We start from the raw sequence: 27,252 nt of genomic DNA, 5'->3' as shown, positions 1-27,252 counted from the left end.
TAAAAAAAGTCCTAGCAGAATCCATGATGGGTATGCAATTAAGGCCCTTCTAGTGTTCACAGAGCCCAATACTGTACACATATAACTGCCAGGTGGGTATCATTTATATGTCTAGGCCGTGGATTTGGCTAGGCCTACAATGGAAGCTGTCAAGTGATGAGGAACAGAGGCCAACATACCACGGCCGGATGGCCGAGAGGTCAAGGTGGCAGCCTACCGCTCTGGGGGACCCGGGATCGAATCCGAACGGGTCGAAAATCCCCAGGAATTTTTCGGGGGGTGGTCCGTTCGGATATGTCGGGCCCCGTCCCTCACCACCCGGTCGCCCCATTGTGGGCCTGGCCGAATCCATAATGGGCCTTCTAAAAGAGACCCTCTTAGTGCCCACAGGGCGGAAAGAGTTAAAAAAAAAAAAAAAAAAAGAGGCCAACATACCGGGACGAAACTATCCTGTAAAATTTACGTAAATCCTTCCTCCATACCTTCCTATGTAAATACATCTCTTCGTGTATATTTTATCAAGATTTAATCAATTATCGGGACAAAATAAACATTTACAAATGTTAAATGTGACTTGTCTACTTGCTGCTGAATTTGCTTTAATAAATATTTTTAGCGAATCTGCATATTTTAAAATAATATGCGATGACAATCGTTTATCTGAAAGTATAAATTGAATATTCGTCCGGATTTCGCTTAACAACTGATAAACGATGTCTTCCTTTCTCGTCGTTCTCGCAGCTTGTTGTTTCTTGCCCCTACAAGTGAGGTGAGTAAGAATTGTCCTTATTTGTTGAATAGTCATTTGAGTGTTTAATTTGCCATTTGTAGGGCGGAAAAGAATACGGAAGAAAAATTAGTAGACGTCATTTTGACTAAACGAGATCGCTTCATTCTTGAGGAAAAGGGAAAAGATCTGAGAGAAATAAATGCTACTGGGCATTTGTTGAACAGAATGGAAACGAAACAAGGCGGTTTGCAGGTTAGTTTCTAAGTTCGAATAACTAGTAGCTTAATGTTCATCGCATTTCCTCTAAACATTAAATCCTGTTGACCAGAATTCTAATCTCACGATTTCCACTAATGAGACGGACGGAAATGTTTTATAACTCTGCGGAATAACCTGGAAATAACTCTCCCACGGATGGTGAAGCCTCTCGTAATGGACACCGATTAGTACATATCGCAAAGCTATACCTTTGTAATATAAAAGGCACTGATGGACTTTTATATCTTTGTCTTTATCTATAAAGGCAAAGATATAAAAGTCCATCAGTGGCCGAGTGGTTAATTCTTTATGTTCTGTCCCTCAATACTGTTCCCCAGCGCTTGTTTCCCTATAATCTCAGCAATATATTAAATATTATTTACATTTCTACTCATCTTTCAGATATTGATTATCGCAGTCGCTTCACAACCAGAAGGTAAATTCAAAATAAAACATAATTTTATTTTATAAATAATCTACATTCTTCAATCCACAATTTTATTACTTAGCCAAACTAAGAGGACGGGTTCAACACGCCGAAGTCAAAAGCAAATGCTTAGACCATAGAGAGCGTGCATTGGAAACCTCTGGCTCGAAGATTGTCCCGAAATGCGATGAAAACGGAGATTACGAGGCACTTCAATGTCATTCGGTCCATAGTAACATGTGCCAATGTTGGGATAAGGACGGATCAATTATCGCCGGCTTTCACCAGAAACTACTCAACTGTAAATGCATTCTACATAAAACAAATGCTATGAAGAGAAAACGTAAGTCAAGCTTTTCGTGAAAATTCGCGCCAAGAATGTCGTTCATTTGCATAATTTATTTTACAGAAGAAAACGTTTTCGTGCCACAGTGCGAAGAAAACGGAAATTACGCACCGAAACAATGTTTCGAAGATACGGGAATGTGTTGGTGCGTCGATTCGGATGGCAAAAGACTCGGAGAACCAACCAAATTCGCCACTGTTTGTCATTAGATAACGACTAAAGTGTTGCGCGAGAATGCATTATTCGGTGTTTATGTAGATTTTACGAATTAAGTAAATTAATTTGACAATTTATGGCATTAAACGCGTACATTTTCTTTGTAGAGGGCTTCAAAATCCGCTTTCGGATACTGTTACTCACGCTTTAAATCTAACAAGACTTTTCCCATTTCTATTGGGAAGACTCTTTTGACAGTTAAGGTTCCACCCGGATCTACGGTCTTTTGTGATATTCCTCGATTTAACACGAGGATGACTCTTAATTCAGTCAAAACTTTTATTTTCAACATATCTTTCGGTGTTTAAGGTGTTAAAAACCGAAATTTAGCACCGTAGCTTGTGCATAAGGGGCATTGATGAATGCGCTATTAAATTTTGGCTATGAAAGGTGGAGGGGGAGGGGAGATAAAGGGTAGTCACGTGTCATATCCCACGTGGGATTGGGCTTATTGAAGATTTTAGTTGTTAGCATTTACAGATCTTTATAAAACTTATCTCTACCCTCAAAAATAAGTTCATTATATATTTTTAATTATTATAAAATATCAAAATTTTTATAAGAAAATCTCATAATAGATGACGCCACACATAATTTATTTATTTATTATGAATAATAATTAAAAGATTATTTTTAAAATAAATTCTCATAAAAGCCGGAAAAGTTATGCAACTCGTTGCTATATTCTTTTTTCTTTTTTTGAGGACGCTAAGAAGGTCTTTTCGTACGCATTACGGGTTGGACCAGATCGAAAATGGAGGAGACCGAGTAGCGTAGACGGACCTGACATATTCAGATTAAACTGTGGCCGTCAGCCATATTGTTTTCTTGTTTATTTTTTGTTTTAGTTCATAAGTTATATATATATATTCTATCTTCCTTCTTCCTTCATTTCTATTCTCTTATTTCCGTTCCTCTTCTTTGTCTCAACGATCTAACCGTTATCGCTGGAGGGCAGGATTACTCCTTCTAAGAACTAAGGGAGAACAAAAGAAGGCGAAGAAGCCCTGAAGGCTAAGTGTTGGGACAAGGGACACTTTTTGGCTAGACCTCGAGAGGAACGGAGGTGAAAAGCAGCGTTCGAGACTCGAAAGAGAGAGAAAGAAAGGAGGCTGCAGGACCGCCGAGGCCACAGAAAAATAGGCACGAGGGCCAGAGCGCCGAGAGAATAGGAGAACATCGAGGACGAACAGCCGAATAAGGAGGAGGAAAGGCCACCATTGTGGAAGGGTACTTCCCCGAGTGTATCGATCGATTGTGAACCCGGGTACTTTCTGTCTATTTCTATATACTTTCTATCTTTCCTAAGGGTACCTTCCTAAGTCTATCCGTTTCCCTATTACATTAGTTTTAAGGTAGTTATAAGTTTAGTTTTTAAGTCGGTTGTAAAGATCTTATGTTACGCGCGTGTGTATTATCGCTTGTACGCGAATAAGTGGCGACCCCTTCCCCAGTGAGGATACTCAAGTTGGGATCAATTGTAAATAATAAAGAAAAGAACCGTGTTCCGAGAGAAATAAAGGAATATTTAATTGTATATATAAGTTTTTATGTTCCTATTTATAACGTTTGTTATCGTACGTACAAATCTCTCGATACGAACAACCACAAAACTACCGTGAAAATTTCAAGATTTAACAAAGACTCGAACTCACAAGTTCCAAAATTCGATTGGATCGGTGATATAAGACGACGCAACAGGTGGGAGTACGGCCAAGGATAAGACGTTTCTCGGAAGAGAAGTCTTTTATGGGAAGCTGGTCCCATTTGTGTTTGGACACACGAAGAAAATTCGGAAAAGTCCACGCGATAACTAGACGAAAACTGGGACCAACTCAGTGTTCTGTGGCGGTTATTGGTAGGTACTCCCGATCCTTCAGAATGGCCGATTGACATCTCTTTACCTTCATTTCTGTACAAAATTCCATTTACACAAAGTTTATAATGAAACGGGCTAACCATTTTTAGTTTAGTGTAACTTTTTCTTTTGGAAAATTAAACAAATCCTAATTTATCTCGATACATCAAAAATTGTAAATATTGCAAATGTTATAATTATAAAGTTCATTTACTTATCAAAACATAGAAGAGGAAAGTGTTTACTAAAATAACTTTAACAGAAAATTTTCTGCTGAACGTATTATAAATTATGATCAATGTGCATTAATTTAAAAAAAAAAAATAAACTATAAATGGCGAAAAATCGCTTTAATCGTGAAGAAACCATCAGTAAGAAAGGATTAATTTTAAAAGAACACGAAGTTCTTTGTCGAGATTGTCCGCAAACATCCATTCTTTTTCCAAGAGATCTTTCGCCAAAAGATCTGTGTTCTTTTCCCCAAAAAGTTCAGTCTCTTGCTTCTTTTCTCCTGCCGCTCTCTTACAAAGATCGGAGTTTCGTAGAGATCCGTTCTTCCAACTATCTGTTCATTCTACGCGCTTTTGCGCCAAAGATCGAAGTCCCAATCGACGTTTCCGGCGACTTCTGCATCACCTTCATCACCGGACATTACTGGACGACAACAGTCCCGTGGCTAGATCATCGAAGTTTCCAGGACACATCGGAGGACCTTTTCTGTGTGAGAAATCACGTTCACAAGAAGACAATTCTTGTGAAATCTATTTGCAAGACCTCGATACTTTGCAACAAACAAATTTAATTGAGGAGACTTGTTCTCGGTATCAGTCATACCCACATACGACTCCTTATCCTCGTTCGCCATCTTACTTGGATGATATTACTGAAAGATGCTACTAATCCATAAGATATAACAAAAATGGTTTTGAAAAAGAAGGTAAACATCTTTTTATTATTAAAAAATGAATATATGTGAGAGAAAACAATATTGCTGTATTAACGATTAATATACCGAATTAAAAATCTTTTTCTATAGAATGTCGCTGTAGATATTAGTGAATGGGGAGCACGATTTTGTTCACCCAATTTGAACCTTAATAACTCTTGTGCCTTTTGTCGAAAATTTCTGAAGTTTTGCAGAGAGGTTTGTTTATTAGAGGAATTGATAATATTAAATTTTGATTGTCAAATGACGAGAGAGTGAGGAGATAGAGGAGGGGTCGTTTGTCATATCTGGAGTGGGGTCGGACTTAATGAAGATTTTATTCATTATTAACATTTATAATCTTCAGTTTTTTATATAAAACTTATCTTTACTTTCATAATTAAGCTTTTGTTATTTTATAATAATTAATAATATAAAAGGTTTTAGAATAAAATGCTGAATTATAACAAATGACACCACACACAAGTTTAAATTTCTTTTGCCGGAAAAGCTACGCAACTCTTTGCTGTATTATTTTTACCGACGCAATTAATTTTCAATACTTACCATCGCGAATTTGATATAAAATTTGTCTTGTTTTAAAACGAACCATTATGCCTGGCATCTCTGATTATTTTCTTTCTCATAATCAGTGGCACAAGATGAATGTGTCCCATTTGCTAATTTTGCGACTATTCTGTCACGTTTCTCAAAGTCCATTACTACATTTGACTTTACGATACAAGGGCCTATCTAATGGATGCTTACAGTGCTGCCACGCCCTCTTGATACCAAAACAATCAGTTTTGTTACTTTAAAATAAAAATAAATATAATAACGCATATAGTATGACTTCAATTATGTAAGATAAAATAAATAAAATAATTTTTAAGTAATTAAGTAATAATCATCAAAAATCAACAGGGGGACATGCCTCTGTCTCCCGAATTTGCCTTGAGCAGCATCCGTATTCTCAAAATTTTAGATACGCCACTGTCACGATGTACACTAAAACCAAAACCAAAAGTACTTTTCCACGGGGGATACATTTACAGAAGGTCAGGCATATAACACTCATAGTATAGTGTTTGCTGGGCGTTTTAACATAGTTTAAAATGTCCGTCTGGCCACTTTAAAGAACTACAATATTAAATAAAGATATACAAAGAATTGAGCATTTCCATTTCCGAAAATGTGAGCGAAGTAAAGAGATAGTAGATAGATAATTTAGTATTTAAAATATAGTATTTTCTTATTCTTTAGATAACTTTCAGTCATTTTATAAAATTTAATCCTTCTTAATCTTTTCATATTTTTATCAACATCACTTCGACTTTTTTTATTTTTACAGCCTAATATCGTATTATACACACAAGCGTCCATTTTGCTTTACACGTAAAAGCTGCTTTATCTTCGCTGCAGCGACCCCTTGCAGCAAACGTTTAGAAACGGTTCGCTACATTATAGCGCTTCATTTAGAAACGCTTTGCTATGTAGCGCTGCATAAAGAAACGCGACCATACTAAATAGAATGGTTGTGACCATGGTTACACCGCTTTTGATGGCAACGACGGGTACTATCACTTTTACACAACGAGTTGGAATATTCTACCTCGTTGCTTTTACACAACACAAATGCCACGTACCCTTGACTAAAAGGAAAATGGCGGAAATGTATTCAATTTTCCTGGAATATGGCGTCGCTTCAGCCAGTATATGTAGTATATTCTATCTCGTTGGTACCACCTCTTCAGCGAGTAGATTTTAGAATTATGCTTCTTTTCAGCATTTGTTCTACCTCGCTCATACTATTCTTTAACCAATTATACATAGAATATCACTAATGCTGAAGAGCAAATCTGAGCTCTCGATGAATTATTTACTCTATTACAATCTCTATGGAATGGCGTCGCGAAAGGACGCTAAATGCCAGAATTGGATCCGTTTAGTATTATATTTTATTGAAAATAAAATATTTTATGAATTGCCCTTAATGTCTGAATTATTTTGTTAAATAATTCTTTAAAATATTAAATATTTTATTACAGTTTTTCTGTTTATGAATAAAAAATGAAAAACATATTATAGTATAAATTTATTCAATTGTTTTCTTACTGAAAAAAAGATGTTTTTTTATCTTTTTAAACTAAAATAAAATTTTTAAAATTTAATTTGCTTTATAATCTATTTTTATTGTGTATTAATTTACTGTTCAAGTTTTAAACTGTAAATAATCATTTAAAAAAAAATTAGTTCTAGTTTTGTATATCAGATGGCGTTACTTTACACAAAAAATTTATTTCTTAACAATACAACAATCGTTACATTTTTAAATAAATATTAAGTCTGTTGAAATAGTGCACGTTTATTACACCAATTTTACGCCAGTGTACAATAAAAAAATTCTAAAGAATAACGTGAAATGTACGCAAATATGCGCTATCTTCTTGAATATTATGAATTCTTGTATTGTTAACGAGCTGTTAAATGCATAACTCAGAAGAAAATGTAATAAAATTAAAAAAATAAGTTGATTTTAAAGAAAATTAAATTAAATATAATTTTATAAACAATTACATTGTTAGATTTATTATTGTAAACTATAATTATGTGTGTGTGTTTCTTCTTCAATTGGAAATCTTCGCAATTGTTGTTTCGATTTAAACCTTCATGAAAACAAGATAATAGTAAACAATACTGTTCTTTATCAAAGCTCTTTTGATCTTCGAAAACGTATTTTCTTCTCTTCGAATGGAATTCAATTACATCCAGATTTTGAGCCTTTACTCTTAATAAAAATAAAATAATAAAATTGTAAACCCCTTTCGGCTTGAAGTCCAAACTAAATGCCATTCTTTACTATCATCTCAATAGGTTGACTCGCAGCATAAAGTAGCACAGAATAAGAAAATATTAAAGGTTAGAAGAGACTAAAATAAAGAAATTAATAAATTTTAATAATAAAAGCTGTAAATTTGTTACTTTTTAACTAATTAATGTATGACGTTTAATTCGTAACAAGAATTAAATTTAATTGAATTTTTAATTTTAATAGTTGTCTACTTTTTCAAATCTTGATTTTATTCGATAAGAAATAAAATTTTAATTCGTTTTTTTTTATGTTTGTAATAATTTAAAAAGGTTAAATTTAAATTTAAAGTATTGTGAAGCGCGGTAGATTGACATTACGCTTAAATTCGATAAATGATTAACATTAACAATAGATGGAAATTAAAATGAGTGTCGATTAGAAGTAGCGTGGGTTGAAATTGAAAATGTTAAGAAAACATTTAAAAATGTATAAAATCCGTTAATTTCACCGCAATCGCGTAAGGAATGTTTCGGAGAGGTAACAGTAGCTACAGGTGCACGGGGATTTCATTTTTAGCACGTGTACATCCACGTGGTGCTAGCCCTGGGCTACAGGTGTATTTCCATTTGGTCAACTCTACTTACTAGTTGTACACACCTAACATTCTACTTACATCCTACCTAACTCACGGGAAAGTTTTATTGGTGGATTGCAGTACGACGCACCAATCCGATTACGGTCTGGGCGTGGAGATGTTCTCTTACTGGATCACGTGATGTAATGACGGCTGGTGTAAGATTGACAGAATTTGACGACGTTTCGACGCATCGTAGTTATGTTCCAGTTGGATTTTAACTATGGGATGATCTTTTGACGTATCCGTTGAGTCAGTATGGGGTCAGAGAATGGTGATCTGGTTATGACCCGGTGTAGTTTGAACTTTACTATTCAAAATTGGGATAATTTTAAGTGTTTTTACGTCCTATACATACGAAAAGTGTGAATCGAGGTAAATATAATCTTTTATTAGACTATATTTTCTATATTGTTTATTGAGTCGGGAATATTTAAAGTTGTGTCGTGTTACCTTTTTTAAACTCTTTACTGTTGCGATATTTCTAAATGAAATGTATAACATTCTTCTTTAGATTCTACTCCTTTTTTCATTAATTATCAAGTTAATTAATTGTGCCGAAATAAGTAATTAATTTATTTCAAAATAAATAAATATATATATTTCTGGGGTTACGAGAAGCATTTTACAGGTGTTTAGACGTTTAAATGTTTGCCGAAAGATTTATGAAGAAAGCCGAATTTCTGATGTTTGCAAAAACATTTAAGTTATGAAAAGAAAGATCCAAAATATAAACAAAACTGTAGAGGACGTAACTAGTTAAGAATCTGAATTTCCGTAACTATTGGCCTATTTACAATTTGCGAATGGGATGCATTATAGTGTAACGGTCTCTCTACCGTAGTTTGTTATGTGAGAAGAGATAGTGCTAACTTATACCCAGACACAAACCTCATAAATTACGAGCAGACAATTACTGGTCGGGTCGGCCTGACAACATCAGACAGATCTATCCAAACCTCCTATTTATCTTGTACAGTAGTCGAAAAAGTAATATTTAAAAGTGAACCCGATTGGATTAGAAGAAAAGTGGCTAACGTGTGACTAAATATGCTTTTTATCAATTCTAAGAGATCTTTTGTTTCTACAAGTAAACGAGAGAGTACTCACTTTCTGCACATAGTAAATTGGTTTGTAAACACGAGACGGCCTACGATTTCTCGTGTGTTTTGTATAGGATTTGCGGGATATCTCTCGGGAAAATCGTCTTGAGATGAAAAGAATCGATCAAAAAAATTAATTAATCGTATATTTTTAAGCTTCTATAAATTAAAATTTTGGATATTATTTCGGAAAAATGATAAATTGTTATTAAGTGAGACTGGCGAACTTATCATAAAGGAAGTGGGATCTTCAAATCTATTCTAAATTGATGTTATTTCAAGATTAAACGTTAAAAAAAATTACAAGTTCGTGATTAGATTTAAAAATTAATTTAAATCATTTTTAAAAAATGACAAAAAAGTCAGTTATGATCCAGATTTTTTTTATATTTTAGGCCTATTTGATATCGTCGATTAAGTACTTTAAGTTAATTCCTATGTGTCGTAACTATTTTACATAAATTTATACGTTTATGCTTAAGCTAAATCATGTAAATACTCGGAAACTTGTCTTAAACCAGAGCGATAAAGAAAATTTAATTAGTTATTCGGAGTTAAAAACGAGTTAAACACCGCGAGTTAGAAACGTTTTAGTATTTAAAAACTACACTATTCAATCGAAGATTTCAAATAAATTCTCATATTCAAAAGCTGAGAATTCCTTAATAGATCTCAAATCACATTGAAATTTAATTAGTGTACACGTTATTTTGCTGACGTTTCTAAAGAAGGCCTATCTTAACAATCGTGCGATTACACATAAAATGCTTATATCTGACGGAAAATTTTACTTAGAAATTAATGAAAAATGTATTATTTTTGCGATTATCTCGAATAGAGAACGGCCTACAGGCCATATTCTCCGGTTACAATTCTCCGATTTTGTGTAGTTGTATCAACAGATCATATTACATTGTTGAAAGTCCTAAACTTCTCACTGTGGATTTAAAACGTGATCTTTAGCCAGTTTTCTTAGATTGGTTTGATTTAGATAAACTCTTCTCGGAACAATTCAGCTATACGATCCTTATATCAATTGAAGGACTAAAGCTTAATCTAAATATAGAGAGAGTCCTTTATAGAAAAATATATTCAATAAATAAATCAGAATTTTGTTTTTTTTTTCCTTTGATGTATAACTACTACAGCTTACAATTCATTTGAAGTAGATACTAGAGAATTGTCTTCTGATTGATAATAATTTGAAAGAAATGACAATTGAATTCATTAGAGAATGTCTGTTTATAGTAAAATTTAATTTGAACTTCATAAATAAGAGGTCTTAAACGTGAGAGAGACTGGCGATGTACTCTTGTGTAGAAGGCAAACCCAGGTACGTGCAGCTTCTATTGTAACCGTCAGATGACTAAATCAGCAAAAGTAAGAAATTGCTGATTCGACTGATGTCAAGTCCAGATATATTCATTTTGGCGGACAAAATCAAGATTTTTTTTCGTTCTCTAGTTAGAATATATCTAAGAGATCAAAGAATTGTCTTTTGCACCATAATAATAATAATAATAATAATAATAATTGTATTTTTCGTAAGTTGAAAAGTTTAACAACACAATAGACCATCCCTCGGGATTCCAATATTCCCCCTGTGCTAAGTAAAGTAAATAGTATGATTGATAAGTCTCCGAAAGTAAATAGGGCCTTACTGACTACAAACCCTCATTTTTTGACTTCTGTCCATGGGAATATTCTGTTTTCGAATGAAAAACTCGAAAATACGGCTAAAAAACAATCGTATTTTGAGTTGGATCGCGTTAAAGTAACAGGCCTGATTTTGGTCTTATTAATTTAACACAATCACGCAATGTTATTTACTTTTTTTTTTCATTTTTGGCCCGTTAAATTAACAGGAAATACGAAAAAGTATTTGTTTCTTTGTGAGGGAATAACATAGATGTTGAAAGGACCTAACCTACATTTCATTGTCGGAGAATATTGATAAATTACTTATGTTTTATAGTTTTATCGAGAAATGTCAATATTCTCTGTCGTGTCATTATATTACTTAACAATATCGTATTTTGAATAAATATAATTATTTTTATATCATGAAATAAGATTAAAATAGGTTCAATTCCAAATTTCTTTTTTCTGTATTTCTTCAAGCGGATTTTATATCATATTATTTGAAAATAAATACGGAAATGTTTAAGTTTAGACTTATAAACAAAGATTAACTAAATTTTACCAAAAGCTTTAATTTAAATCTTGTAAAAAAATGTTTTACCGTTGGCTTATAATTACAATTTAGACTTAATTTAGGCACAATTCTGTAATGTTAAATTGGATACTTTTTAAACTTAAAGAATATGAGATTGAATCATTAATGTCTTTTTACAACAATTTATGATGGTAACTTATAAAAAAAATAAAATTTCATTATAGACCTAATGGTGTAAGTAAAACATAAGGTCTTTCTATCGAAAAGCCTCCTAACTGTATTGAAAAAGTTGCATTAACTTAACTTTTAGTAGCCCAATAAAGATCTTATTACTAAACGGAAAATGTAAACTGACAAATGAGAATGTGCGGATTTTAGGCCTAAAGCCTTATTCTTAGGCCAACATTTTCAAGTATCAAAACTCTTCGATGTAATCCGAAACCAGATTTAAATCTAGAAGAACTCCTAATTTCGCGTAAACTATAGATTTAGCATAGGTCTAGAAATCCCTAATACGATTTACAGCTCTGTAAGGAAATAAGTTTAGATTTTCAAAATAGTACAAGGCGTAAAATGAGCCGTATAAGGACAATAAAGAAGCAGAAATAAGAAGGAACATAAAGCTTAAATGCGTCATTCCAATTCGTTTCCATTTCTCTGATAGTAAGCGAAACACATTTTGGATCGTAATTTTTTTATCGCTGTTATGCCTCTACACTTACAATCTTCTCATGGGTACGTCTTCCACTATGACACCTTTAAGTCGCAAGATATAAACCGATGATTTTATCGAGCCAGAAGGAATTACTTTCTGCAAGTAGGCCTACAGACTGACTTAAAAGACATATCCCGTTTTATTTTCTGGATGTACAAGATATACTGCGTATCGTTAAATTTCCATCGATTTACTGTATTTCAGACGTTTCTAATTTTGATTTAAAGATCTTATTTTCGTAAATGAATTGATTTTTATATCATTTAATTCACTGTTTATTGCAAAAACAATTTGATGAGCGCATTGAAATTTTCTCAATTTTTAATTGTGTTTATGCTCTTTGCGGTGATTTCCGAGTGTTTACTTGTTCTCCTGAAACTATTCTGTTAATAAAGAATTTCTCTGATTTTATATTTAATTTAAATTCTTGTGTAAAAAGTAAATCAGTTAATTTAATCTTCGGGATTTTTCAGGATTAACAACTCACCGACGATTAACTTTCCGCCAGCAAAACTCTTTCTATACAGATTGATAACAGCATACAATGACGCAGAATTACGGCAGTTTTTCCATTTGCATTTTCCCTTCACAAACACAAGATCCAAGCAATTATCTGCTCATTTCTAACAGATGCTCCACTATATAGAGTGGTTGCGCTTAGCAGTAATTTCATGGTATGTTGACCACTTCCCGTTTCAACCTGTCACACAATCACCCTGTGATGGATATTCCCTCCAATGGAAATTGGAAGCCAAACTGTCCAGATGGACACCTTCGACTCCGTATGTTCTACCTTGACGAACAAAGAGCAAACGCATTGTGTAATGAGTTCGTATAGTTTTTCAATTGGGGTAACCTTAAAAAAACCGAGTTAGACTCCACTATTATTCAATTACCTCCGTAGGCAAGCACTTTTTTTTTTAATTAAGCAAAAACTCAGATTTATGCTTACGCATAGTTGTGTACACGACAACACAGTTATGCATCAAGAAATAGGCGGCGCTTTCATGGTATATTGCTTGTAGATTTATGACCGTGGCAAAAAATAAAATCCCACACAGGCGAGAATAACTCTACCATTGCGACTATCTGGTGACATATCGAAAAAGAAAAATGATCAATATAAAAGCAGTTAAGCAACATTACTCATTTTCTAAATGACGGAGTCGTGTGTCAAGTCTCTCCTGACCAAACTACCGTTTTACGCTGTCTAGCTGTTCTTTTTCAATTTATCAAAAATCTTAACTGTCAAGAACATTTGAAGTAAAGGAAAAAAAGGGGGAGGAGAACGGATGAAGTGTTTAATAATCCATTTAGTGGGTCCGAACTTTTAACAGGTACTAAAATAATCCATGAAAACGTATCTAGGAACGATAAAAAAGGGAGTAAAATTTAATAAAAACAACAATAATAACAACAACAACAAAAAGTTTACGAGCTAAGAAAAGGTCAAGTGCAAACAAGCGATAGATAGGTTTGTTACTTTTAAACCTGAACGCTAATATTTATACAAAGCTTGCTGCGATACTGTCTCAACTCGATTTTTTCTACTTATAAGACGAACTCCCTTTTTTTATAAAGTAAATAATAATAAAAAATCTGATTTTCTTTTAATAATAAACCGATACTTGATGCGATTTTTATGTATCGGCATACAAGAAAAATCGCAAAGTATCGGTTTATGAATACAAGAAAATTAAATATTAAAGTCGGCCTTTTTTATAAAGAACAAGTTAGATGTGAAGCGTGGTTCATCACACGTTATAGGCCTATTATAAGACTTTTTTTTTTTTTTTTGCTTTATTTTTAGGAAGTCAAATCGTTTTTCCGAGTATGAAAGAAAAGTCTAAGAACGCAGCCAGGTCGAGACGAGAGAAAGAGAACGCGGAATTTTTGGAATTAGCAAAGCTTTTACCTCTGCCGGCAGCCATTACGAGTCAATTAGATAAAGCTTCCATTATTAGACTTACTACTTCCTATCTGAAAATGAGAGCCGTCTTTCCTGATGGTAAGTATACGTGTGCTTATTTCGTATTCGTCTACGGCGTATGTATTTACTTCTATCGATCATTAAGTAATAAAATATATAGGCCTTCTATACAATAACTCGGGCCTATTTTTTTGAAACGAAAAGAAAAATAAATACCTCGACTCCTCAGGCCTATTTCATGCGCCATTGTGCAGAAATCTCTGCACTTGTTACGAGCTTACACTTTTTTTTAAATATTTTTCAAACGAAATATTCACTTTAAGATTTTTTTTTTTTTTTTCCTATTCTGTGACATAAAATGATCGTCCGAAATTAGATTTTTCTTATTTAAATTTTAATATAAATCAAGTTATTTTTAACTGAAGCTTCCTATTCTTTTTTAATTTTTTGTATTGAAGACTTTGCTGTTTTAAATTTAAACGTATTAAGATACTATATATACAACAATGGCGCCTATGCTAATTTTATTTAGCTTCCTTTGATAAAATTCCCCGGACTGCGCTTTATAATACGTAGGTTTTTAATACTAGACGAATGCACTTTATCGGATAATATAGTTAAACGATGTAAAACCCAACGGAGAACCTTGAAAATAGCTTAATTGAGTCATAAGAGAGTAAGGCCGCTGTGCCATTTTAAAGTTGTGATGTATTCTTTCGGTAACGTAAGTGAACGAACGTACTATAAAAATTATGTTGAAGGGGCTCTCGCTATAGAGAAGCATAAGCGAGCCATCTTAATGAGGGTGACTCGCAAAATATTTTTTACCGGACAATTCAGACAATTTGAAAAAAAACCGGGATGGAAAAATAAAGGGAAGCAAAAGAAAAATCAATCATTTCCTTTCCTAAGGGTTGAACAACTGCATAAAAGAGGCACCCGAATTTTGATAATTGAATGGATGGCGATTTTTCGGCCGGTCTTTACGATTCAAATCACAAACGGGGGTGGTTCTACTTGTCGTATTCTCCTCCCCTTGTTGTTACGTAGGCAGAGAGAAGAAAAGATTTTGATAATTGGACAGACGGCGTCCTATGGGACAAATTGGCTTCGTTTGCTGCGAGCCATTGTGAAGGTTGTCGAGGCTCCCAACCCCACCCGTGCCTTTTGTGAAGTTAGACCTGCAAAGACGAGCTATCATCGTCACTCAGTTATCTCCGTTATTCCTTCCTGGTTGAAGCGGATGTCGATGTAATCTTTGGCAGCCCAGTCGATGAGGTGCATACGGGTATCACCGGATGTGGGTCCACTTTTTGTCTTCCCCTCCAAAAAGGTGTTAAGAGGGCTCCGAAAGCACAATCTCTTTTTAAATCTCTGTATAATGTTAACAGTTTGGTTTACAAATGAAGTAAAATATAAAGGGTATTGTTGAAGATTTTCCATTTCTTTTAAAGGCGAATAATATTAATAATAATAAGGAAAACTTTAGATTTTTCTACGGTATAAATCTTACATCTCATAAAATATATTGCAGTTATTTTTAATCTTTAATCAGTAAAACGCATTCGTCAATAAATAACGGCAGCTCCTTAAATTGCTACTTTACCTCAAAACTGCACACTTAATACAGTTTCTTCAATGTTCTAACGTTAATTATATTATTAACGTTTGAAATATTTATATTTAAATATTACTTATTTATTATTCGCTTTAAAATAAAAAAAAATTAAGATTCTTGACAATTCTTTCTTACACATTACCGTAGAAAATCGAATAATAATTGTGTGCAGAATAGTCTCGAAGGATTAATACAGGCCATAATGCATTAAGATTATTTTCTATCGTCAATTAAATAGGCTATAGAAGAATAGAACTTTTAAATATAATTCTACATCCAACAAAATATTCAAGAGTTTTTTATTGTAATGAATTAGGTAACTTCTCTTGTCCTATAGTGCTTTATTGATTAAGATTTTTCCAAATTAAGGAATAAATCAATAAGGTTATAAAAAGAAAGACTCAAAGAGCCGAAATATATCGTTTAGATACACACATAGACGAAGATAAATAACATAAAATGAAAAATCTCGAGTTCCGCAGCTATTTATATAGCTTACAAATGCAAGATATTATTTATGCCTGTCTCCTTCATTTAGTTAATAACAAATCATTTATTAATTCTAAATTTAGAATATGAGAATTCGAAGAAAAGCGTAGTGTTAAACACTCTAAAAAAAGATCATTTATGAGGAATAGAAACGTGTAGATTCTGTTATGATTCATGTGTAAAATATCAATCATTACGTAGGAAAACCAAATTTAAAAATGCTATTAAATTATTATCAGCTTTTTAAATAAATTACCGAGTCGATTTTAGAAAATAAAGTTGTCAATTTTATAGATGTAATACGTTAAATTTAAACAAAAAAACCCCCCGAAATGTAGGCATCCATCTTGGTTTTTACGCCTTAGAGCAAGATCTTATAATTACTGTTCTCCATCAGCTTGAAGTCACTGGTCGATAAATGCATCCTTCTCTTCTCTCCTCTGGGCGTGGTTAAGACAAGCTTATGCATGGCTGCCTCCGTTTTCGATTTACTAGCGAATATATGGTTCGTTAGATCACCATTAACACCTCGTTCTTCCTACTCTTAATTGGCAGAATTCCTCGACGACGAGTAGAAGAAATCTTCTGACAAAAAATGCATTTTCTCTAATTCAATTAATCGGTAAAGAATCGAGTAGTTGATATGTCGTTAATTTTTTACTATTTTTAATATTATTAGCAAATATATTAGTATTTTATCGTACTTTTTTTAAATAAAAAACTTAGTAAAGGTCTAATGCGTGACGTACTTTAAGCGTAACGTTTTCATTTGCAGTTGAATTCGAAATTGTTGTTGTGAAATTATATAGGTTCGAGCCTGATTATCAAAACAACCTTTGGTTCCAATTTTGTTCTGGTATGAGGCATGAATCATTCTGTTTTGTGTTTCAGTTTTCGTGAGAAATGTGCGCGTAAAGGTACACAGTCCGAAATTATAATGCAAGGTTATATTGGATTTAAAAAAAAAACAATGAAAATTTATTGCGAAGATTAAAATTCTCCTAATGAATCCACCAGAAAAATATTTCGGATGCGTAACAAAAAGCTTCTAATTCTAACGAAAATGGTGATATTTCTTTTATCTTTCTTCTCGTTTATTTGCAAAAACACGTTATGAAAATTTATTACAATTCTTTTCTCGTAGAACAGAAAGAAACCTTCAAAAGAATGCATTTCTTCTCGTTTTAGAAAGGAGTTCGGTTGTTGTTTTTTTTACACTTAAATGGAGAAATATAAATTTTAAACTTAATTCGTTAAAGAAATACTTAACGAGAATGCAGGAAAAACTACAGTTTCATCGAAATCTTAAGACGTTTCTAAGAGAACAAGCTTCTGACCTGTTTCGGGAGCGAATTCTTTCAGGAAAAAAAAGGTGTTTCTGGAAAACTGAAAAGTGACGCTAATGGGTGTATGAGGGTGAATTATGCTTAACATTTCCTGATCAATTGTCCACACTCCATAAATAAAGTGTTTGTTGTGTTGCCTCTTCAAACCATACTTCCTGTGACAAGCGGAAAGATATCCCGCTTTTAAAGAAAAGTTGAATGGAAACGCCTACGCTTGATTCTAAAATTACGGCTTCCCGGGAGGCCAAAATGTCGTTATTTAGTTTCGTGACGTCATTTATGAGTTCTAATTCCTATTCGTTGTAAAGGAGTTCGTGCTATTCTTAGTATATACTTGCCTAAACTTGTATAAGGTTAGACAACTTACTTTGAGTTACTGCTGAGAACTTTATACAATATTTCAGTAATATCTTTAAAGATTTTATATTTTCCTAAAATTCGTAATAATACTCGAATTTAGAATTTAATTATTTTAAACGTTACATTGTTTAGTAAAGTATGGAGAATGCCAATAAAAAACACTTTACGTGGCTTTAATAATAAAGTTAAACCTTAATTCTAGTGCTTCGGGCTTTAATACCACGTTTTCGTCTGGGAAATTTAAAATTTGCAAGACATAAGCATAGCAAAATTGCTAAATTACAGCAGAAAGAGATGCATCGACATGACGTAATCCGATTCCTCATAATTCATTCGCCTTTGACATAACGGATCCCTAAAGGTCACTCTGATTTTAGCTTGTTTGGATTATTGTTACGCGATATATAAACTATAAAAAAGGCAAAACATATTTATTTAATAGCCGCCTATGCTAATGATTCAGCCGTATGATCGAAGCTCATAAATCTATAGAATTGTTAAGAAATTATATAGATTTTATAGGCCTAACACTGTGTAGATGATATTTACTGTTATTCACTTTAATATCATTGAGAGAAAGTGATGTGTAATTCAGTTTAAGTTACTAGAATTTCATTAGGCTGTAATTATATTTCCCATTAAAGGTACGATAACTATTCAGCATCCATTCAATGATTTAAAGGAGATATTATAATGAAATAGGATGTGAAAGGGTGTGCTAGAAGCGTATTTTCTTTTGTAGCAATCCATTTTGTGGTCTTATATTATGGAAAAAGTCGAATGTGTAAGCATAGGTCGAGTCGCTCTTTCACAACAGCCATAAAGATCCGCCATGTTTACCGGAGGAGGATCAGTTTTAACATTAAAAACAAAGCCCCACTCGAACGGATCGATAAGGAGAAAAACAATCTATCGGAGACGAGATGCTGCCATCTTTAAAACGTGGAGAAAATAAGCTTAACAGCTCAGAAACTGTCTTAATTATGGAGCTATCGATGATGCTGCTGCAGAAACAATTAACAAGGCGAATTCCGACGGGGGAGTCACACTCTGCAACAAAACGACAACTATTAAATTGACATACGAGTCAGACAGACCCCAGGGCGGAAAAAACAATAGCATCAAGAGAACAATACTGAAGGGATGCGGGATCTCTCCCCTGTTACTTATCGGGGTGTTCTACCTCTCCATTGAAGTGTAGCGGACCGTTGAGTCTCCCACAAATGAGTAGAACGTGATTAACAACTATTTATTCGCGACACAAATGATAGATAAGTACCCGTGGCTGACTGCATTCGAGGGCTATTGATTGACAATCGTTCCTACATGCGAGCCCTGCTCATTATCTGATCCAGTTGAGTGCACCTCCCCCGCCTCTCTCGTGCAAATTCTGCTCCAACTCGACGTAGTCCTGAAAACTCACGAAAGGCCAAACCTTACGACCCCGCTCCGGATTAAATTTTCGTCCATACATCACAGTAGCATGGCAAACAAATTGGCATCGGCACGCATTTCGTCCCTTTCAAAACTATTGGTTTTTAATGAGGGTTTCCATGTTTACTTTAACCCACCCTATCCAGCCTCATAAATTTTAAGTATCTCTATTTCCACCCATATTTTTGTTTTTCTCTTTTAGTGCATTCGTACCGTAAAACTTTTGTATTTAGCCAGGTAGGAGGATGGCAATATTTAACTCCTGTTTATCTGTTCTCAACTCTGGAGAAAATAATTAGAAAAAAATATCCGAGTCCTGATAGGGAGAATGTTTCCAGTTAATCCCCTTAACCACAATCTGGGTTTATCTGTCTGTGGTTGTCGATAAGGTAAGAGGTATAAACCAAGGTTATCCGGGAGGTGATTGGCAACAGTTAATGGATGGCCCGTCCAGGGACAGCTGATGTTGACATAACTGAGGACAATGGAAATTTTCTCGTACACTTTTCCATCCTATCGCTTCCGATGAACAAACATCGTATTTTAGGATCAATGTCAAGTCTGGATCAAACTAGCTGGTAGCAAGCGGGTCGAAATTTGCTAAAACATCCAATGAGAGTCGACACGCTCCCGAACGCCATTTTGAAGTCGGTTATGATGCAAAGTAGGCCTAAACTTGCGGTTTATAATCCCCTTTTTTCATTTCGGAATTTCTCTTAATAGAAACACATTAAAACAGATTAAATTTACCGCTAGAAAATAAAATAAATTCACAAAAATTCCTCTGCTTTTTTTTTTCCTTATTTAAGGCCTAGGCGACGGTTGGGGATCGACGCCACCTCCTCCAAATCCCAGAGAAGGTACCATCAAGGAGTTAGGATCACACCTGCTACAGGTAATTTTTCTTATTTGCAATTTTACTTTTCAGAATTTAATAATTGACTCTTCAACACCCGGGTCTGAAGTGGGGGGAAACGGTAAACAAAATAGAAAAAGACTGTAGATCGGTGATTTTGCTAAGAGATCTTATGTGCTGTAGGTTTTCCACTTTCTAAAGCAGGAAGAGGTAATTTGTCACCCGTCTTTAAAACGTGCCCCCGCATTCGATTGTTGCTGCAGGTTAAACATCGTTAAGAAACCCTTGCCTTTCAGAATGCACAGAATGGTTTATATTGGATGGCTATTGCAATGCAGATTGGAATATTTATGATTTGTCATGAGAATATTTTTGTACTAGAACTGTTTTTCTTATATATTTTTCAGCTTTGATTGATGCTGTTTAGTTTCCAACATGTACAATTTTTCCAATGAAACTTCAGATTTATTTAAATCCCGGAGAAAGTTTTTATAATTACTTTTCTTCTAACACATCGACTAAGATATAACTTCTACACTTAATCTGAATATCTTTTTACAAAAGTTATAAACGCTTGAAATGTATCGAACCGAAAATTTACAACTCTACATCACAGACTAATCTACAATTTAAATCTAAAACCACGCAAAATTATATTATTTAGTAAATTCTCTATAGGCCTAGGACTTTACAATTTCTAGAATAGCCCGAAAGTGGCACGATGCCAACCTTCTTCCTTTTCTATAAGTTCCAGTCATTCTCTAATGCAATAAACTACGTATGTGTACGTAATACTTTAAGTCTATTCTTTAATCTACTCGTATATAAATTTTCTAATATTTGACTGAAATTTGAATGCGATGGAATAGCTGCTATCTGCATCGACGCCAGCAAAAATACTAGTTTTAAGTCGGTAAAACTCGGTAGTAGTTTGCTACGGTGGTTGTCGCGTTTCACAACTGACCACACTAATAACGAAACGGTTTCGTATTACAAGAGAAAAGCAGAAGGTTGCTCGGTATTCAAGGTAAAAAGTAGACTTCGCCGTTGCTCCGCGACCAAAAATGAATGTGCATTTATCTACAAACATATCCAGTTACTATAATCTGTACAGGGTAATAAATCTAGTCGGGTCGACACGGGTTAGTTGATCACCCGTCCAATGACAATAGAGACAGAGAGGTAAAAGTTAGTCGGTGCGGCCAAAGAGCAATGACTATACGTCATCGGTGAGAGGCGTCCGTCATCTGACTGAATATTTTCTCTGACCTTTTTCCAGACGTTGGACGGTTTTGTGTTCGTGGTGGCACCGGATGGGAAGATCATGTATATTTCCGAAACGGCCTCGGTGCACCTTGGCCTCTCGCAAGTAAGTAAAAGAATTAATAAAAATGTCATCGTTTGACACACAAACACATCTTGGAAAAAGAGATTAAAAGTTTCGAGTGCTTGTTAATTATCAGGTAGAACTGACAGGCAACAGCATCTACGAGTACATCCATCCTGCAGATCACGACGAAATGACAGCGGTGCTTACTCTACAGCCACCTTTACCGCATGCTCACGTGGCACAAGGTAAATTCCACTTTTCAACTCTTCTGAGCTCTGTTGTCCGTCCTGTTCCTGAAAACATTGTCAAATATTGTAGATTTCGAAATGGAAAGATCGTTTTTCTTGAGGATGAAATGCGTCTTGGCCAAGAGAAACGCGGGCTTGACTTCTGGTGGTTATAAGGTTGGAAAAGAAATAAATCGATTCGAACCCTTTATTTGTCGCTTAGCTAATAAACCGTTTATTTTTCTTAGGTCATACACTGCAGTGGATATCTGAAGGTAAAGCATTACTCGATGGATGTCGCACCATACGATGGCTGCTATCAAAATTTGGGTTTAGTTGCAGTAGGTCATTCTCTTCCTCCAAGTGCAATCACCGAAATTAAAATGTACAATAATATGTTTATGTTTCGCGCCAGTCTCGATCTCAAATTAATCTTCTTGGATGCAAGGTATGTGCGCGGGTCTATTGTATTATAAAATTGAGTAATAATTAGTCTTGATAGGATTTATTTATCCATCAGAGTAGCGCAACTAACAGGCTACGAACCGCAGGATTTAATTGAAAAAACGCTATATCATTACATACACGGCTGTGATAGTCTGCACATGAGGTATTCTCATCACACCTGTGAGTATGTTTCTTGACAGTAATAGTAATTTAATAAAAGTTCTGCACCAGCAGACCATTATTTTTCTGATGTTCGCACGTCCCTCTAACAATGCTATTTTTGTTTCTTTTAAAAAAAATTGTGAAGGACTTTACTTCGATATAACTTCCTATTCTCAACTTAGTAAATAATTTTTTAAGATGCCGAGTTCACTTACCAGGAATATTTACGTAATGTCTTTTTTCCTTTCTTCGCTCTTAGTATTATTGAAAGGCCAAGTGACCACTAAATATTACCGATTTCTATCTAAAGACGGAGGTTGGGTTTGGATGCAGAGTTACGCCACCATCGTACATAACAGTAGGTCGTCTCGACCGCATTGTATTGTCAGTGTTAACTACGTGCTCAGGTAGGACCCATTTCTTGATATATCCGTTTGTTTGTCAAGTTCTTCTCTACTGATTTCTTGCATTTGCAGTGAACTAGAAGCTAAAGCGCTGCAATTGCAAATGGAGCAGCTGGAAAGCAGAACAGAACATATATTCCCTTCTGAGACATGTAGCCAGTCGCAGACGGGAAAAGTCAGGACCAACAGAAGTAAACCGAGAAGATCGCCATATCCATGTGTGGAATCAACAGAGCATAGTTCGGATCAGATTTTTGACGCTTCGCTGTACGACACGAACTCTCTACCGATACACTTGAATTCTTTCGGCAGCGTCCCCTATCAAGACGAAAGGTGTTTTCCCATCAATGCCAAACAATCGTATCCTGTATCCATGGGTCTTTTTACAGATGGGGGTTACATCTACTGCAATCAACAACGGTTAGCACCGTACGAGGAGCGAATCGGTTACTGCGATCCCGAGGAACGGTACATTACTCGCACCGACATGGCAAATTTTCCAGGTTATTCTAACAGTTCGACTACCCCCGAAATGGACGAGCTGAATCCCCATTTATCCTACCGTGCTCCCACGTCAGAGACATGTGTTTACAGTAGTACCATCCGCAATGCCACTAGTGACATCCTACAGAAATCCCACAATTTGTATCAAACGGGACCATTCAGCAACCAGTCGGATTCTACTCTATCCGAGTCAGATTTGGAAAGCTACCACGGGATGCAACCCCAAAGGTCCCCGTGCGACAGCCGAAGCGACAGTGTCATCGACACTTCATCGCCGGTAGCAAAGTCCAACTCTTCGACTCCCAGCATACCGATTAGAGGTAGAGAGGACCCCAAACCGGACCAACTGTGTTACACCACCAGTGCCTTACAAGTAACTACCCCAGCTACAACTTATAAGAGCGTCATCATACAGAACTCTCAAAATAATAGAAGTCCTTTGTATCGTGGTGCTGTATTCAAAGAGTGTGACGGCAAGCAATTGTCCACCGACTTATACAGTAATCCGGAATATTTTAACAATCAAAGACCTTATACGGTAGCCAATTTGGACGATAAGTACTTGATGCTTCAGGAATGTGAAAGGACATCTCTGGATTCTTACGACACCGAGAACGATAAATTGACCACCCTACAGTCCAATTTACCTTGTAACGGTTTGGAATTCGCTAGGAATCCGACATTACAGCAACCCGGTTACACTAGCGTTATTGTAGATGCACAGCAGTACCAAATCACGAACGGTTTCGTTCACTAGGAACCGAGAGGCTATGAGCCTTCTCCTGTACAGTCTCTTTTTGTATATTGCTGTGGACTGCCAAGCTGGACTCGGGGTCATTAATTCATAATTTATTGGGAGAAAAAGCATCTTCGTCTATGAAGGATCTAAAATTTTTCCTTATATATTTTTCCCTTTCTTTTTTCTAGTCTGGCGGTTTAGATTGTAATCAGACCCTAGTCCGGCGAGGATAGGTCTATTTAGAAATGAATGTATGCGGAGGGTGTTGATATTAAAAAACAGAGAAAGTTTTCATGCAGTTTGTAGCTTCTACCTATCTCTTCATTTCGCAAAAACACATACACCCGTCTTCGTTTCGACTCTCTCGTCATTAACAAATCATTTCTTTATCTTCTAAAACACGATAAAATTCGCCTGCGAAGTTGACAAAATGTTTATATCCACATTCTGTAGGGTTTACCTCGTGATAAATTCTGTTAGCACCAGTGTAACGGGGCTGACATCCAGAATTAGGTTGACAGGAAAAAGGATACCCTTAGCAATGGTGCAGGTCTTGGCATTAGGCCATATATATTGTCAGGTTACCTGGCCTCGTTCAGAGGTCGTGTGAACTGTATGCTATGAATTTGGAACCTTTTCTGCGTTTTAAACATCGGACATAAACTAATTAGAAAGAGAAACGTGTTTTAAAGAAATTCTCATTTCATTTTGGTTTACGTTTAATTATAAAAATGAGATTAGTATATTTAGCGTGCTCTTTTTGGAAGCCGTATTTGTATGTAGAATCAGAGGCTTCATCACCTCAATGAATAAACCACTATGGTCACCATAGCAGCGGCACACAGTCCTTAGAGCGGTTCTGTTAAAGTTAGTGGCAATTTAGCGCTTCAAAGGTCTCTCGTTCCTTTTTACGTTTTTAGAACTTCAATTTTGTTTCGGTTGTTTTAATCTTTCCTGTTATTGTGTCATTTTACTGAGTCAATTTTAGTTATTTGATAAATGTACTTTATATCGACAAGAGTCCGACAGTAAATGGTTTAAAGTTTAAAAAAACGCTTATAATTTCATTCCATTTTGACCGGGTGGAAAAAATATAAAGTCTTTTTTAGATAATTTTCAATTATGTTGAAAGAATAAATCTTTCATCGCTGTTTACTTAAGGGTTTTGATGTTAAACGGAAGTGTTTAATGTCGAATCGAATACGTCTAACCAATAATTTTTATGCAGCTTACGTATTATTACTTTCTAATAAGGTCCTTTTTACAATTCTGCTATCGTGGAAAGGCAGACGTTGAATATAAAAACCAAAAGCAGACGAGGACTAGATAAACATTATCCCATTATGTCACCATTTGTTAACTAACCGATACAGTCGCGTGCCTATTTTCATCCCTCGTTTCACTAACTTCTGTAATATACGCATATGATTACAAGGACCAATGTCCAGCTGTCCTAACATGACGGTCATTAACAAGATATCACTTCAAATCCCCTTCCTCTATGGGTGGTCACGGGGCCTCCTCTCCTGTTATAAAGTCGGCGAGTCTTATGTTGTCAGGGGGACTGAAAAGAGGAAACCTGTCCCCAACCGCATCCTAAAAAAAGAGACTTGAATGCAATAGAAACCCGCTTACTGTTAACCTATTGTGCTACGTACAGACGTGTTTCTGCCCAACTTGTAGCGCTCCCGATTTATAGAAGATATTATGAACTAGGAGATCCCATCGTAAATCTTAAAATTCGATTAACTCTCCAATCATGCCTTTATACGTTTAGGCCTATTAAAAGAAAAATTCAACACTTGTTGAGACCGTACTTTACCAAAATTCTTGCCGAATTTGGAAAAGTTTTTAAGACATTTTAAGAAAAAGTACCATAAATCAAGCGAGGTACTGTTAAATTATAATCTTTCTGTTTGAAAAGATAAATCCCACAGTTGTTCAACACGACTTTTAACTACAGCATTAAGATCCTTACTGCAGTTGCTCTTGTCAATCGCGTGCGTAGCTATTACATTGACAACTCCAAACAGTTTCTCTCGATAAGTGCACGGCGTAACTGCGACATTTGTCAAGCCATTTCACCCAACAAATTATGACCGAACATCTGCTAACTTTAAAGAAAATTACTAACAAAACCATCTGGGCTAATGTACGAGGGCTCAAGTAGATTTTTTTCCCCCTCTTTCTACAGAACGGGCGTTTTTAACATTACTTCTACCACTCTATAAATTTACCATCTTGCGCGGTAACACCTCCCTAGTATATAATTGATTGTATACAAGAAAGCGGAATGTTTGAAAAAATTTGTGAGACCTCCACACAGTTTAATTTTGTCAGCGCTTTGTCGGGAACAAGCACCTGTTGACTGTTTTCTACCTTTTGATCTAGCGCCTTACAACCATCTAATTCTTTGATATGTCCAATCGTTAGACACCTGCAGGGTCATTGTAAGGGGTCAAGGGAAAGAGAGGGGTGACCTTGGGAACGCAGCTGGAAGTTAGGGGTCAAGAGGTAGTGCGGTATTAGGACACGGTAGTTAGTGCACGTGTTGGGTGGGTGGCACCCCGGGGCAACCATACGCCAATTAAGTTGGCCCTATTGTTAGTTTTGATCTCGTCTAGTGCGTTTTGATAATGATTACGTTTCGATTAATAGCTAAGAAAGGCCCTCCCGAGGTGTTATTTGCTTATGGGTTTTCTATTAGAAATTTGGTGAGATTAGGGCCCCGATTACGACTCAACCCGGGGGATTCGTGTGAAAATCTCAGGATAAAAGTAACCGCTCGTAATTAGAGTCTTATAACAGGAGTGGTTCTTTTAAACAATAAAATTATTCTCGACTTCGAATAGACTACAAAACACGTTCGGTTTTAAGTACAGATTTCTTCTTGGAACGAATTTAGTAAGAACTCATCATAAACTCGCGAGTATAGTCACTATAGTGGAATTTTAACAAATAAACTTGCTTCCTCCTGCTTCAGAGAAATTGGTCACAAGATTATTTACCGATACACAACACCGGTAAACTGCAAACAGCAAAATGAACGTCAGTTAGAAAACAGATAATTTATTATAGTTCGGAGACACATTTAAGGAAAAATAGTCTGGGAACGGCCTTGACTCAGAAAATACAACTGTTTCACACTGCTCAGTAACACTTGTGCAAATACACCTGGCCAAAGACCTCCTTCTAGTGTAACAACT

General features: G+C 35.3%; 2 protein-coding genes across 3 annotated transcripts; both read left to right on the top strand.

Moving 5' to 3' along the window:
• The first annotated feature begins 674 nt into the window (after positions 1-674).
• LOC136982097 (U24-ctenitoxin-Pn1a-like) lies at positions 675-1,970 on the top strand. The gene is made up of 5 exons (XM_067278520.1): positions 675-769; positions 832-982; positions 1,391-1,424; positions 1,498-1,758; positions 1,825-1,970. The coding sequence occupies exons 1-5, from the start codon at positions 714-716 to the stop codon at positions 1,968-1,970; spliced, it is 648 nt and encodes a 215-aa protein (XP_067134621.1). The 5' UTR covers positions 675-713.
• Positions 1,971-8,101: 6,131 nt separating this feature from the next.
• LOC136982118 (single-minded homolog 2-like) lies at positions 8,102-24,342 on the top strand. Of its 2 annotated transcripts, none has more exons than XM_067278542.1 (10): positions 8,102-8,581; positions 14,011-14,208; positions 20,187-20,272; positions 21,513-21,602; positions 21,697-21,808; positions 21,882-21,967; positions 22,039-22,238; positions 22,311-22,417; positions 22,710-22,806; positions 22,876-24,342. In XM_067278542.1, the coding sequence occupies exons 2-10, from the start codon at positions 14,034-14,036 to the stop codon at positions 24,062-24,064; spliced, it is 2,142 nt and encodes a 713-aa protein (XP_067134643.1). In that variant the 5' UTR covers positions 8,102-8,581; positions 14,011-14,033; the 3' UTR covers positions 24,065-24,342. The 2 variants fall into 2 exon arrangements, with proteins under 2 accessions (XP_067134643.1, XP_067134642.1); XM_067278541.1 differs by having other exon boundaries at positions 8,105-8,581; positions 22,659-22,806.
• The last annotated feature ends 2,910 nt before the right edge of the window (positions 24,343-27,252 follow it).

The sequence above is a fragment of the Centruroides vittatus genome, unplaced genomic scaffold, assembly GCF_030686945.1.
Source record: "Centruroides vittatus isolate TY-2023 unplaced genomic scaffold, ASM3068694v2 contig_808, whole genome shotgun sequence".
Taxonomy (NCBI): domain Eukaryota; kingdom Metazoa; phylum Arthropoda; class Arachnida; order Scorpiones; family Buthidae; genus Centruroides; species Centruroides vittatus.
Note: the sequence above shows the minus strand (reverse complement) of the source record. Positions and strands in the feature narration are given on the sequence as shown.

Excerpts from the sequence above, each read along its gene's own strand:
- LOC136982118 (XM_067278541.1), top strand. The coding sequence starts at position 14,034 with ATGAAAGAAAAGTCTAAGAACGCAGCCAGGTCGAGACGAGAGAAAGAG. Across the intron at positions 21,603-21,696 it reads TGCACCTTGGCCTCTCGCAA|GTAGAACTGACAGGCAACAG; the intron begins GTAAGTAAAAGA and ends GTTAATTATCAG. Across the intron at positions 22,418-22,658 it reads GAGGTATTCTCATCACACCT|TATTATTGAAAGGCCAAGTG; the intron begins GTGAGTATGTTT and ends CTTCGCTCTTAG.
- LOC136982097 (XM_067278520.1), top strand. The coding sequence starts at position 714 with ATGTCTTCCTTTCTCGTCGTTCTCGCAGCTTGTTGTTTCTTGCCCCTA. Across the intron at positions 770-831 it reads TTCTTGCCCCTACAAGTGAG|GGCGGAAAAGAATACGGAAG; the intron begins GTGAGTAAGAAT and ends TGCCATTTGTAG. Across the intron at positions 983-1,390 it reads CGAAACAAGGCGGTTTGCAG|ATATTGATTATCGCAGTCGC; the intron begins GTTAGTTTCTAA and ends CTCATCTTTCAG.